The following is a 13,819-nucleotide window of genomic DNA, read 5'->3' as shown; positions in this document are numbered from 1 at the left end:
ATCGGACGCCTCAAAAAGAGCGGTTCCGGTGCATTTTCTTCGTCACTTCCTTAACCGGTATCATAAGCGAGGTCGGGTGGCAATCCGATTTATCGCCGGGCCGTGCTCGCACCTCCCCCCCAATGCCGATAAGCTTTGACTGTTTGGATGGCTTCTGATTCCCCGTTGGCCGCGAAATTTTTCTGCACAAGCACCAAGTCCCCTAAAAGAGCGCCGTATCCCAGTTCTGTCTTTGCGTCTTCTTTTGCATTTACGACGAACCGCCAATAATTCCTTCATTATACCAACGACGGCGACGAACCTTTTTTACTATTGACGATAGACCACGAACTGGCTGTCTTGTACATTACGATAGACTCCCCCTCTCCCACGTCGCCTTTGGCCATAGACGAGAGATTTTAACTTCCGGACTCATCATCCCTCAGCAAACTCGACAAAAAAAACTTCAAAATTTGGCAGCCACAAAAGTGCTCAGGACATCGTCCTCGACCCGACTCTTAATTACCAACTCCTCGAAATCACAATGAAGGTCTTTTCCACAGCAATAACCTTTGACTACTCCTGGGAGGAGGTATCAACGGCGAACTGGCAAAAATACGGTCCCTGGAATGATAAGGCATCGCACGTCATCGCCGTCGACACTCTGAACCGCCGCATCGATCCCACCACCGGCATTCTGCGAACAGAACGTCTCATCACCTGCAAACAATCAGCACCCGAGTGGCTCAAATCGCTTCTGGGCCACATGGACACAAGTCAAGTGTACGAGGTTAGCTATGTCAATCCCGCCGCAAAGACCGTCACCATGGTCTCCCAAAACCTCACGCTGGCGAATCTTGTCAACGTCCAAGAAACTGTCGTCTACAAGCCCCTCAATGCCCACCAAACACAATTCGTCCAAGATGCGCGGATAACTGCCCTGTGCGGTGGCTGGCAACGGATAAAGAACAGCATCGAGGACTCGTTGGTCACGCGATTCAAGGAGAATGCCCACAAGGGCCGCGAGGGATTTGAAAGCGTGCTGCATATGAGCCGGAGAGCATTCGCGGAGGAACGACTGAAAGTCCAGATGGCTGTGTGAGCACGGACTAACCGCATCGCATCGCATCGCATCAAATTATTTCGATCGATCTCACGGATTGATTGTACGAGAGAGCGCAATTAGACGACCGAGGCAATTCCATTGGCGTTCGACAATGGTAGGGTATTTTTGATTTAACACAATACGTATGGAGTTCCGGTGATACCCACCTATACATGACCTTCGAACGAGGGTGGGGATTGTTGGTTGGGTCCTGAAGGATCATTTAGAAGTTGGCATTAGACTTGATAGATGGATAGAATACGATATAGATCAATCCACCCTTCTCCGATGAAGACAATTGAATACACACTTCACTGTACAACATGCTGCGTCATTGACTATTTTTATTTTCTATGGCCGTCACGATTCGAACCTTTTCAGCACACTTGGTCTCGTAGTGTCTTAACAGCTTCCTGGTATCTTCATCAAGCCCATCATCGCTACCACTCTTCCCATCCCCGCCCAGGACTCTGCCTACGAACTTCGCCGCTTCCTCATACCGTCTGAAGAAATACAACTCCTCGACAGCATGCAGTAGCGCCTGAGCCTGCGGCTTCGCGATCTTAGCGCCATCACCATCTAAGGGCAACTCAACGGTTTTCCATATCTGCAAAAATTCCAGTGAGTAATGCCTCGCGACGATTTACGGCTGCCAAGGTGAACAACAAGAATTCATGCGAACAACTCACCTCTCCGTTCTCGACTTTGACCGCATAGGCTTTCCTCACGGCCTGGAATTCGGCTTCCGACTGCCCCGTTCGGTCTGCTTTGTTCCTCCCATTGGGCTTTTGGCTGTTCAGGGTTTCCTCCCCGTCGGATGAGTCAGACAGGGAGATGCCGAAGAGGCCCGAGTCGAGATCTGAAGCGTCCATTCTATACAAGAGGGATGAATTTACAGGGAGTATGGATTAGTCAGGCAGCTTGAGTTTGTAGGGTGGGCTGTGAATGACCTTAAACGATCGAGGGTATGCAGTTTCTCGTAGATAATGGGGTTGGCAGATTAGCGAAGATTGACATCAGTGTGCATTTATGCTGTTTGTGGGGCAATTGAGGGGCATCATTCACTGGCACTTGAGCTTCGGCTCGAGATCCTCAAGGTCGAGCCAACCAACCAAGCAACAACATTTATGATTGTTTAATTTGCAGTATCATATTTGAGATCTGACTGCAAATCAAGTTCCGTCTTTCTTGCACAGCCGCCTGATAGACATTGGCTTATCCCTGGAAAACTCATTCAATATGGAAGCGCAGGTGTCCAGACTCGCCGACAAAGTCTGGGAGCGATTCCAGCAGATACCGGAGGATCGTCGTTTTAGTAAGTCAATTTTACATCAGTTTGCAAGGGCTCAGAGCCCATACTTTCATGGGCGTTTTATCAAACATAAAGGGGCGTCCCCGTCATGAGGTCTCCCCTGATCATAACGGACATACGTGTTAGGTTTCCATGAGAGGCATAACTAACATGTAGCAGTGATCGCAATCGCAGGCATCCCAGGCTCAGGTACATTCTCCTACTCCTATGTCAGATTCTCTTACTAACTCAATTTCCATAGGCAAAACAACCCTCTCCCAAAAAGTAACGTCCGCCCTCAACGCACGCCACGCCACCCTGCACCCCGAGCTCCTTGAGTCAGTGCCCGTAGCCGTCTTTGTCCCTATGGACGGCTACCATCTAACCCGGGCCCAACTCTCCGCCATGGAAGACCCGGTAAATGCCCACGCCCGCCGCGGCGCCGAATTTACCTTTGATGGGGCCTCATACCTGGCACTCATCGAATCTCTCCGTGTACCCCTCTCATCCTCCACAAAGCCCATGTACGCGCCCTCCTTCGACCATGCCGTCAAGGACCCCAAGGATAACGATATCCCGATCTTGCCAGGGCACAGGATCGTGGTGTTTGAGGGGAATTACCTGACGTTGGATCGGAAGCCGTGGAGTACGGCGGCGGGGCTGATGGATGAGATGTGGTTTGTCCAGGTCGGTTTTGATGTGGCGAAGCGGAGGTTGGTAAGGAGGCATGTGTTGGCGGGCATTGCGAAGGATGAGGAGGAGGCGGGGAAGAGGGCAGATGAAAACGATTTGATTAACGGGCAGCAGATTGTGGACGAGATGATGGAGGTTGATGAGGTGGTTATTAGTCGGGAGGATGGGGAGTGGGGGGAGCTGTAATGGGGATTTATGAGGGAACTGCACATGGCATCGGATATTTACGACAGTATCTTTATGCATGAGAAAACTGGAACGAGGATGATAATCCGAATGCTTGCACAAGCTTCATTTGACAGATCGATATGGGATGGCGGACGTGTGGCGGATCGGTTTCATATCGTGACAGTCTCGTCTTCTAATAGCAGGAGTGGATAACATATTTTATAAGGTAGATTAGCTAGGTAGTTGAACACTATAAAGGTACACCTGAATGTCGGATAATAAGGTACATTGATTATCAAATATATTATACAATAAACAACGGTATAACAAACGCCATTTTAAGGTGTAAGGAAGAGCCGTCATAGGGGGTCGGTCTCAGTTAGAAGGCTGTGTCGAGCGCCCTAGCCAAAGAGCCCGATCCATTCACCCGCCTTGATCTCGAACGCTCTCATCTAATTTATACTCCTTAAGAAGCAGTTTTGCAATTCAGTGGAAGGCGAATTGAGTGTCGCTAATTTGGTTAGATAACTCTAAGATCCAGCGGTTCCACCGCCTCGTACCTTCAAGTATCACCTTGCATAACTGGTTCCCAAAATGAGGCTCACTTATGCACGAGCCACAAATGCCTGGCGGTGGTATGTAAGCATTTCTATCCGTTTGGGTACAACTCAAAGGCGATACCTCAACGCGGCGGCCAGAATCCATCAACTCTATATAATGCTCTGGCACCAAAGAAACCCAGGTTCTGTATATTTACTTCTGGATGTGGTAGGACGGACCAAGTTTGATTGTATACCACAGATAGGTGGTAATCGAGATCTTGTAACAGCATCACTCGAAGACAACCTCAGAATAGTCGAACTCCTGATCGAGCGAGGAGCAGACGTCGACATTCAAGGCGGCGACTACGGCAGCAAGCTACAAGAAAAGGACCATTCCACTGCGCGCTTCTCGTGACATTCTACTCTGATTGAATCAATTACAGTGACAATGTTCCTAATGTGTGCCATAATTTGACGTTGCGTGATCGAGAACGACCAAGATACCTCGCTCTGTTTTGCGATAGATGGACGGCGTAACCACTGTAGCAATGGGTCAGTGGGCGAGTGGGCTGCCCAGTGGGGCCGTAACGTTATGCTTTCAGCGCTGGAGCACAGCGCTATGGTTTTTTACCAATTCATTTTTTGCAACTTCCAGTATGGCAGAATGGCGCCATGATGGTATTGGTGGCCGGGGTAAAGCATCTAGCTTAGATGCATGAAAGGGAAGGCAAGGGGGAAAATGGGATGGACATGCGGGGTGCACACATTCATAGTAGGGCTTTCCGACAGATGGCTTCGTAATGACTCAAGAATGTGAATGAATGACTAACGTACCCCACAAGCAAGTTGGCCACTTTTTCTTGGCACCGTACGAACAACCTTTTAATTAACATCTTTACACATACCAAGATGGGATCGAATTGGAAAGAAAGCGACATGATTCTAGCGTGTCAGGCGCTTCAATCGAAACCCGAATTAAGCATCCGACGCGCTGCCCAACTCTACAATGTCCCTCGTACAACTCTAGCTAACCGAAAACGCGGACTACTATCTCGACGCGATACTCGACAATCTAGTCATAAGCTTACGGAATCAGAAGAGTTAGCGGTCGTACAATATATACTTGACCTAGATTCGCGATCATTTCCTCCCTGGCTCCATGGTGTTGAAGCTATGGCTAACCGACTGCTCCGTGACCGTGGCGCTGGACGCGTCGGCGTCAACTGGGCCTCGAACTTCGTACGACGACAACCAGACCTTCGGACGCGTTTTAATCGAAGAATCGACTACCAACGAGCCTATTGCGAAGATCCTGACGCATATCGCGCGTGGTTTACGCTCGTACGAAATACAATTGCGAAATATGGTATCCAAGAGGCGGATATCTATAACTTCGACGAGACAGGGTTCGCGATGGGCTTAATCTCATCCGAGATGGTAGTTACAAGTGCCGAACGACGCGGAAGGCCTCGTACAGTCCAACAAGGCAATCGAGAATGGGCTACAGTAATCCAGGGTATTAATTCGTCCGGCTGGGCTATCCCGCCGTATATTATTGTCGCGGGTCAAAACCACCTCTTATCCTGGTACGAGAATAGCCCATTCCCGTCCGATTGGGTAATCGCTGTAACCAAAAACGGTTGGACAACAAATGAGCGAGGCGTAGACTGGATTCAGCACTTTGATCGCTATACGAAGGATCGTACGAAGGGTGTTTATCGTCTTCTTATCCTCGACGGGCATAAGAGCCACCACTCGACTGACTTCGAGCTATATTGCAAAGAGCATACTATTATTACACTTAGTATGCCTGCTCATTCGTCACATAAGCTCCAGCCTCTCGATGTAGGCTGTTTTAGGGCTTTGAAAAGGTCGTACGGCAAAGAAATTGAAGACCTAATACGGGCGCATATAACCCATATCTCGAAGGAGGATTTCTTTTCGGCATTCTATAGGGCGTATTGTACGACTATAACTAAGTCGAATATCCAGGCAGGTTTCAGGGGGACAGGACTTATTCCGTACGACCCGGAATATGTGATTTCACAGCTGGATATTAAGCTACATACGCCTACACCTCCTGGGAGCTCGTCTGGCGCCCCCTTAATCTGGGAATCAAAGACTCCAAATAACCCAACCGAGGCGTAATCCCAGTCTGAATACGTTGAAAACAGAATCGTACAGCATCAGAGTAGTTCCCCGACGACAATACTTACGGCTATTGACCAATTTTCACGTGGTGCGACGGCTGTTATACATCGGTTAGTTTTACTTGAGGATGAGGTTACTACACTTCGGAAGGCCAATCAAGAGCTAAGCCGTCGTCGAAGGACTAAAAATCGACAGCTACAAGATGGAGGATCTCTTAGTTTACGAGACGCTCAGGACTTACAGTCTCAATGGGATATTGAACAGCAGCTACAGGATAATATACGTGTAAGTCGTCGTCGTACGAGACCGGCCGAATGTCACAAGCTAGAATTCGAATGGGCTAGAAGGTCGCGATCGGGCCCGCCTGGAGAAGCGGGCGAGATCATGACGATCCGATGGCGTTTCAACAAAACCTTCTAGGACATTCAAATAGTGCTCGAAGCACCAAGGACTCTTGGAGGGGCAAGTTTCCTTCTTTGTACCTAATTGATACTGGCGTTAGGAATTGACGATTGTGCCTGGCCTCTACTCACACCTCACTTATTGTTACACCGAACCACGCCGATGGCGCTGTAGGATCTGCGGAGAGCCCTGGCATAATGCTCGTACTTGTAGGAATGATAAAGATACGTACGAGGAAGAGGATTCAGATTAGTTCGAATTATTATTTTTTAGTTTAGTTAAGTTATTGAAGTTATTCATACGGTGCCAAGAAAAAGTGGCCAACTTGCTTGTGGGGTACGTTACCGAAGATGATATTTATCGAGCTCTTCAAGCAATAGCTACCGGTCAAAGCCTCCGAAAAGCAGCATATGAGCATGGTGTCCCAAGGTCTACTCTTTCACGACGGATTCAGGGAGCCCAGTCAAGAGATATAGCCTTCGCTGACTACCAGAGGCTCTCTCCAGCGCAGGAATCTCATCTGGCTGAATGGGTTCGAATCCAGGCTGCCCTAGGCCTCCCACCAACCCATCAACAGCTCAAAGACTTCGCCGAGCGTATCCTACAGATCCACAGAGACACCGAACCACTTGGAAAGAACTGGGTCCAGGCTTTTATCAAGAGGAACTCTTCAGTCAAGGTCCAGAGAAGCAGAGCTATCGATTCCCAGCGTATTAATGGAGCCTCAGTGATGCGTGCACCTAGGGGGGAGGATGCTATAATGCAGTAGTGCGCAACGTTATAGTATCTAATTGAATGGGATTCACCTAACCAGTGGGTCCCCCTACCTTTTCGTATCACTCAGCTAATGTGATCAGGCAATGGTTCAAATACCTCGCTATCCCTGAGATCAAAGCTATTAAGGCCTCGAATCGATACAATATGGATGAGACAGGTATTCTATAAGGTAGAGGATCAAATGGTCTTGTTCTAGGATCATCTGAGACTCGTTCTATACGGAAGAAACAGCCTGGATCTCGAGCTTGGACATCTCTTATAGAGTGTATCTCTACGACTGGTACTGCACTACCCCCACTTGTGATATACAAGGGGAAGTCTGTCCAGCAGCAGTGGTTTCCTCTGAACTTGACTCCATACGAAGCCTGGAGGTTTACAGCAACAGAGAATGGGTGGACGTCAGACTCTACGGCTATTGAGTGGCTACAAAAGATCTTTATTCCTTTGACTCAACCAGAGGACCCTGAAGAGACTAGGTTACTTATCATAGATGGGCATAGTAGCCACGAAACGACAGAGTTTATGTACCTCTGCTTCATAAACAAGATACACTTGCTTTTCTTGCCGCCATACACATCCCACGTTCTCCAGCCTCTTGATCAGTCAGTCTTTGGACCCCTCAAGGCAGCCTATAAGAAGGAGCTTGGTTACCTTGACCGATGGGATACTACTACTGTCGTAGGGAAGGGAAACTTTCTCCTCTGCTATAGAAAGGCACGTCTAGCAGCATTGACCGCTAAGAACATTATCAGTGGATGGAAATATACTTGTCTCTGGCCTTCGAGCATAGCTAGACCCCTTATGAGCCCCTGCTCCTTGAGAACACGTCAGCACCAATCAGACAGCCTAGTCAGAATTTCAAAGGGTACTCTGATAGTAAGGGTAGGCAGGACTGGGCGTTAGAGACATCAGCAGTAGCCTGGTCAACGCCTAAGAGGAGAGATGAGCTCCAAGATCAACTCAGCTTATTCAGCAAGCTTGATAGTGATCCAAATACCCAGCGGCTACTCTTTCGGAAAGTTCAAAAGGGCTTTGATGAGAAGGACTACCAATTAGCTGTCGCACAGCGAAAGATTGAGGTAATAGAGGCAGAGCTTGAGGCTAGTAGGGCTAGAAAGCGGAGGAAGGTCAAGATGAGCCCAAATTCGAAGTTTACTAATATCAAGGCTATTCGGAAGGCTCAAATCGAGGCTGGTGAAATTGAGGATAGTACAGATGAGTCTAGCGAGTCTGAAAACCCTAGTGACGGTCAAAGCTGTATTGTAGTCGCATTAGAATAAGTGTAAAAAAAGGTTGAAGTTAATGGTTATAATATACAGCATCATTTTTAGGGCGTCCCACATGTGGGGGTGTCCCGGATGTAGGTGTGGGACGTTATCTCGACTCTGACTGTTTGGTGGATTTTCAAGCGATTCAACACGGTAAGTCATATTTACGATATGGCATACCTGTCAGGCCTTCGCTGATGTGGATTAGCTTGAAGGAGTACTCGAACGTCGGTTGGCCTGGCTTGTTGGTGGAGAGAAGCAAATAGATGTCGAACAAGGCTCTATACCGGCAGCGAAAAGAATGGAACGTACTATGCAGTTCTCCACACACGGGGAAAAAGGACTTGATCAGGGGTTAGCCCATGACTATAGTTAATGGCTTAAGTTAAAAAAACCGCGAGAGAGAGAGGCGCGTTTGAGCGAATTAAGTGCAAAGGGATATCTTTGACATATTAGAATGATGGTACATGTCCATATTCAGATGTCAAATCAGTTCTTTGTTAAGGAGGAACTCTCGTTTATGCAGCCAAGCTCTTTAACAAGATTGCGACGTCAGGGGGATTTCTGAAATAACGCGGTATTGGATGATACATCATTTGTAGACAGAATAATGAAGCTTGATTGAGCGTACAGTATGTTCAGAGGAATCAAAGACAATTGAACGCAGAAGAGTTGGAGCTGCAAGTGACAGAGATTCATAGGAACAAACTCGTAACAGATCATCCTAACACGCGCGACATTTATTATACATGATCTGGTCTTGAGGTGGAAAGATCAAGGCCAAGATGCGAAAGAGACATATGAGTTCGTCATCCAGAACGCGTTTTTGAGCGGACGGCTACAAAAGCATTACAGTAATAATTTGGAACCGTACAGCATAGTACTGTCAGCGTCAAAGATATTCGCTGGAAGCCTGATTTTATGTAGTGCAGTACGTAGAAAATTGCTTACTTCATGTGATGTACCACTTGGCAGTCATCAACAACACCAAAGAGTCATATATTAAATAATATTAAATACGCCGTAGGTGTTAACCCTCGGTACCTCTACAAGTACTCCCTTAAGGGGCTATAGATGATATAGCGGGCCCTTAAGCCGCGTCGGGCGGTTATACAGGTAAACTTGTAGCCAAACGACTACTAAACCTCCTGTCCCTCCCTAAGTCTGTGCTACAACCCCTGCCTGAACTACCGATAAGTGTGGTAATGTGGCACTTAAATTCGTCCTCAGGGGTGGGATGCTGCTGATGTGCAGAAGATGCTCGACTATTTTTTTTGTCGCGACAAGTCGTAGTATCTGCTAATTGGGGTTCTCGTCGAGCGTATACATCTCAACCATACGCTCAAGTGGATAGACCGTAACGTGGTCTAGACGCTCGCAAGAATCGCGGCGAGAGGGCGTGCTGCGCGCCTTCTATCGTGAGGGGACGGGTTCGCCGACGAGCGTTATCGGATAGGCGAGGTCCGATAAGGGGCCGGATTAACGATTCGAATTCTGGACCGGCTGTCGAGTTATATTCCGCCGACGTAGTGCTTGACGGTCGACTGGCTAGGATGCTCGTAATCCTAAACTGCACCAATCTCCCTATTATCGCTAGGTAGGCGAAGTCAACAAGGTGGGCAGCGCGCCATAAGGGTTGACTAAACCCCCTTGTGTGTCAGCTGCAGGATTCGAACCCGCGACTCGTCACCGACCCAAGTGGGCGAGGCTGAAATCGGGACTTATCTACCAGCGAAGTGACCAACTACACCAGCCGACAGTCATATATTATATTGTGCATAAAGTCTGGAATAAAACCTCAATGGAGAACTAGTTATGTAAACCGGCACTTGAAGGTACGAACCGATTTAAGCCACCAAGCTACGAGTCCCAGTGGCTGGTAAGCACGCGACTCTTGGTCTGGCACGTGACCCCTTGTATCTAATACGTTATGGTATTTGTCGAATATCACGTGTGTCCAATCGAATAGTCAGAAGTGCGTAAGATTGTATATGAATGAGGTGTATTTGTTCTCTGTCCTCTCGAACTCCCGTTGCTCTGTCTTTTATAGATTCTTTAGAACATATCGGAGGTACATTGTTCAGGTATCTGACCCCTAAGTGGACAGTAACTTTGGTGTTACTTTTGAGAAAAGGGGGTCCCTTCGCCTTCTGAACTTTAAGTGACAATAGTCTTCTCCAGTGCCATATCATTTCTGAACCTAGGAACCAGGTGCCCTATCTGACAGTATTTACAGCGAGACAGGATATAATTGATGCGTGCACCTAGGGGGGAGGATGCTATAATGCAGCAGTGCGCAACGTTATAGTATCTAATTGAATGGGATTCACCTAACCAGTGGGTCCCCCTACCTTTTCGTATAAATAATGCACGAACCTTTCAAGCTGAAGTAGAGATATCTGATAAAGATTATTATTATTAAATACGCCGTAGGCTCGAAGCCCCCGGTACCTCTACAAGTGCTCCCGTATGTCAAACCGTGCCCTAATGGCTGGACTAAATACATACGCTGCTACGTAGGTTCGCTCTATTAGCGACTGCGTTACGTCCACCACAATACTATGTGAGTTCTCACCCTACTAACAAAGTCCCCCTGAGAAGATCGATATTATCCGGGCCTAAGCGCTATCCAGCCAGTCCTGAGTAGCCACCTTGTGATAGTCCCGCTGACTACTGGTTTCCCCGTCGCCGTTGCCAGGTCTCTACGTGTATGCAGCGGCCATGGTGCGATAGTGGCCCGTAGGCGCTCTCTCGATTCTTCCAGCAGGCCGCAAAAGAGGATTACGTGCTCTGCCGTCTCGGGGGCCTCTCCACAGCGGCATAACGGCGAGTACACACCGAAGGCTCCTATCTTAAATAAGAAAGCTGATAGTCCTATTTTTCCGGTCCTGATCTGGCATAGGGTAGACGCCTCCGGTCGGTTTAGGTCTGAGTACTTGCCCTGTTTCGGCATTCGCATCGAGGGGCCCTCCTGCTCCTCGGCGATAGCGCGTCGCTGGCGGTCGTGTTGTGCTGCCCCGGAGAGCCATCTCTTCTCCCAGTGATCTAGGAGGGCGGCCGGGACTTCCTTCTCTGATAAAGAAGATTCTGATTAAATCGAGTTCAATAGTAGCAAAACAACTATGACATATAAAATTTAAGGTTGTAACAGTTACGATAAGCTGCTTAGGTGCGAAAACTGCTTGTGGATAACGTTAACTTCAAACATAATTGAAGCTGGGCTACTAAGTTGTATCTGCTGAAGCTATGCACCGGTAAATGCATACGTGATAATATCTTATCTTATCAGCCCCAGAAAAATTTTGGCAATGAACCCATCCGTCTTATTGAACTTAAGTGTGCAATTCCACGAGGAAATACGTTCAATTGCCTAGCGATTGAATCCTGTAACATGTCGTCCTCAGACGAGTCACGCTCCGCATCCCCGGATCCTGCGGCCGCGACTTTCACATCCAAGAAGCGCAAGACCCAAGTCGACGAAATCGAAGTCGACCTCAACCTTCCCGAGCCTCCTTCCAAAAAAGCGAAGCGTCTCCTCAAGAAAGGCAAGGCGCTGCCCATCAAGCCCACCAGCGATGATGACGCCGACGACGATGACCCGACCAAATCCGGCAAAGGCGGCAAGGCCAAGTCGAAGCGCTCCGAATTCGGCGTCTGGATCGGCAACCTGCCGTGGACCATGACGCGGACAGAGCTATTCAAATGGTTCGTCGAAAGCTCCGGCGGCGCCATAACAGAAGAGAACATTACACGCGTCAACCTACCGCCGAGCAAGCTGAAGCGGGAAGTAATACCCGGCGAGGACAGGCCCAGGTTCCAGAACAAGGGCTTCGCGTACGTTGATTTCGACACCGAGGCCGTAGCGGTTGCCGCCATGGCGCTCACGGAAACGGAGCTCAACGGGAGGAAGGTGCTCATTAAAAACTCGAGTTCGTTTGAGGGTCGGCCGGCGCCGCAGGCGGAGGGGGTGGCAGATGCTGTTGCCGCGGTGTCGACAGAGAAGAAGAATGAGTGTAGGAAGATCTACGTGGGGAATCTCTCTTTCCAGACTACGGAGGATGATCTGTGGACGCTGTTTGATAAGTGTGGCGAGATTTACTGGGTGAAAGTAGCTACGTTTGAAGATACGGGGAAGTGCAAGGGATACGGTTGGGTTAAGTTCCGGGAGGCGGAAGCGGCGGAGTGGGCGAAGAAGGGGTTCGTGAGGATTAAGGAAGCCGTGGAGACGGAGGATGATTTCAAGGATAGCGAAGCTGAAGCTGCCGAGACGAAAGAGCCGCAGGGAAAGAAGTTCACAACGAGGAAGTGGTGGGTTAACCGGCTTAGAGGCAGAGAGCTGAAGATTGAGTATGCGGAAGACGACCAGACGCGGTACAAGAAACGGTTTGGAAAGGACCGGCCGCCGAGGGAACAGACCGAGAATGGTGCTGAGGGGAAAGAGAATACGACACCACGAGCTGCGCCTCCTCGGAGAGCGGCGCCGCCACCGAAGCCGAAGGGGTATGGTGATGAAGGCGTCAAGTCGTATCTCACGGGTGGTCTGGTTAAGCCGGAGGGCAAGAAGGTCACTTTTGATTAGCGTGACTTGTCCGTGGCTGAACCTATGCCCTGCATAGTCTAATACTAGAAATGAGGATTCATGATCTTACTTAATTTGCTGGTAACTAACGTTTATTTGTCGACATTGGTATTTGACTCCAGCTTGGAAGAGGTGAGATACATAGCTCTCGTCTCTGCTCATCCTGTCTTTCTTAAATCTCTTCAAGCGAAAGAATCAGGGTACTGTGAACAGTAGTGGAAATTATCCAACTATATCACAAGTAGTGGTGCAACAACCTAGGAGTAAGCCTTTTAGCCAATGGGGCATGGGAATTGCCCTGAATCATTTTTCTCCTACTTGTTTTCAAATCGGCTAATGCTTTATACGTACGATGATGAGAGCATGAGGGTGTCGAAGTTATCCAATGACAAGTGCGATCAATGGCCAATCCGCCTATGCAAGCTGCGTGGTGGGATTCAGTTGATTTGTTGCAACGCCTGACTGTTTTTAGTTTGGTTGCTATCATTTTCACAACGTCTGTGTCGAGAACGGAGAAGAATAATCGTCTCGGTCCCAGAAAGTACGCCGCTGGAATCGCCTAGTTGATAAGTCTGCGGTACCAGCCCCAACAGTCCTCGTGATGACGCGGTCATTGCTCGGCCAATAATGTTTCTTTGTATCGTACTAGCAAGCAACCTCGTTGGAAACTCTTTACCTGATGACACTGCAGCCGCTTCTCGACACGCAACATCTCCCAGTTTTGCTAAAGGCTAGATCTGTTGCGTGGCTAGTATCAGCATATTTGGAGTCGGAGAGAGTTTCACAATCTTTCGCATCGCCGTAGCAGCTCTGAGGACGTCTTCGAAGGTATTCTTTGGCTGCAAAAATTCTTAAACAATCTGG

The 13,819-nt window shown here is 48.7% G+C and overlaps 4 protein-coding genes across 4 annotated transcripts; 3 read left to right on the top strand and 1 right to left on the bottom strand.

Moving 5' to 3' along the window:
- Nucleotides 1–173: 173 nt before the first annotated feature.
- Nucleotides 174–1,404, top strand: BCR38DRAFT_425010 (MSF1 protein). The gene has a single exon (XM_040859694.1). It carries the CDS (start codon nucleotides 524–526, stop codon nucleotides 1,079–1,081), a length of 558 nt encoding a protein of 185 aa, XP_040719284.1. The 5' UTR covers nucleotides 174–523; the 3' UTR covers nucleotides 1,082–1,404.
- Nucleotides 1,405–1,407: 3 nt separating this feature from the next.
- On the bottom strand, nucleotides 1,408–2,097 carry BCR38DRAFT_425008 (uncharacterized protein). The gene is made up of 2 exons (XM_040859693.1): nucleotides 1,774–2,097; nucleotides 1,408–1,691 (listed from the first exon to the last, which is right to left on the bottom strand). Exons 1-2 carry the CDS (start codon nucleotides 1,954–1,956, stop codon nucleotides 1,416–1,418), a joined length of 459 nt encoding a protein of 152 aa, XP_040719283.1. The 5' UTR covers nucleotides 1,957–2,097; the 3' UTR covers nucleotides 1,408–1,415.
- Nucleotides 2,098–2,323: 226 nt separating this feature from the next.
- On the top strand, nucleotides 2,324–3,254 carry BCR38DRAFT_482473 (P-loop containing nucleoside triphosphate hydrolase protein; the record flags this gene model as incomplete). Its single annotated transcript, XM_040863511.1, has 3 exons — nucleotides 2,324–2,399; nucleotides 2,556–2,585; nucleotides 2,638–3,254. 3 exons carry the CDS (start codon nucleotides 2,324–2,326, stop codon nucleotides 3,252–3,254), a joined length of 723 nt encoding a protein of 240 aa, XP_040719282.1.
- An 8,441-nt stretch (nucleotides 3,255–11,695) lies between these two features.
- On the top strand, nucleotides 11,696–13,035 carry BCR38DRAFT_424987 (uncharacterized protein; the record flags this gene model as incomplete). Its single annotated transcript, XM_040859692.1, has 1 exon — nucleotides 11,696–13,035. A coding segment is annotated over exon 1 (1,184 nt), but the record flags the coding sequence as incomplete, so codon positions are not given.
- Nucleotides 13,036–13,819: the final 784 nt, after the last annotated feature.

Source organism: Pseudomassariella vexata, assembly GCF_002105095.1.
Source record: "Pseudomassariella vexata strain CBS 129021 chromosome Unknown BCR38scaffold_3, whole genome shotgun sequence".
Taxonomy (NCBI): Eukaryota; Fungi; Ascomycota; class Sordariomycetes; order Amphisphaeriales; family Pseudomassariaceae; genus Pseudomassariella; species Pseudomassariella vexata.
The sequence above is the reverse complement of the archived record's forward strand: the minus strand, read 5'-3'. Positions and strand labels throughout refer to the sequence as shown.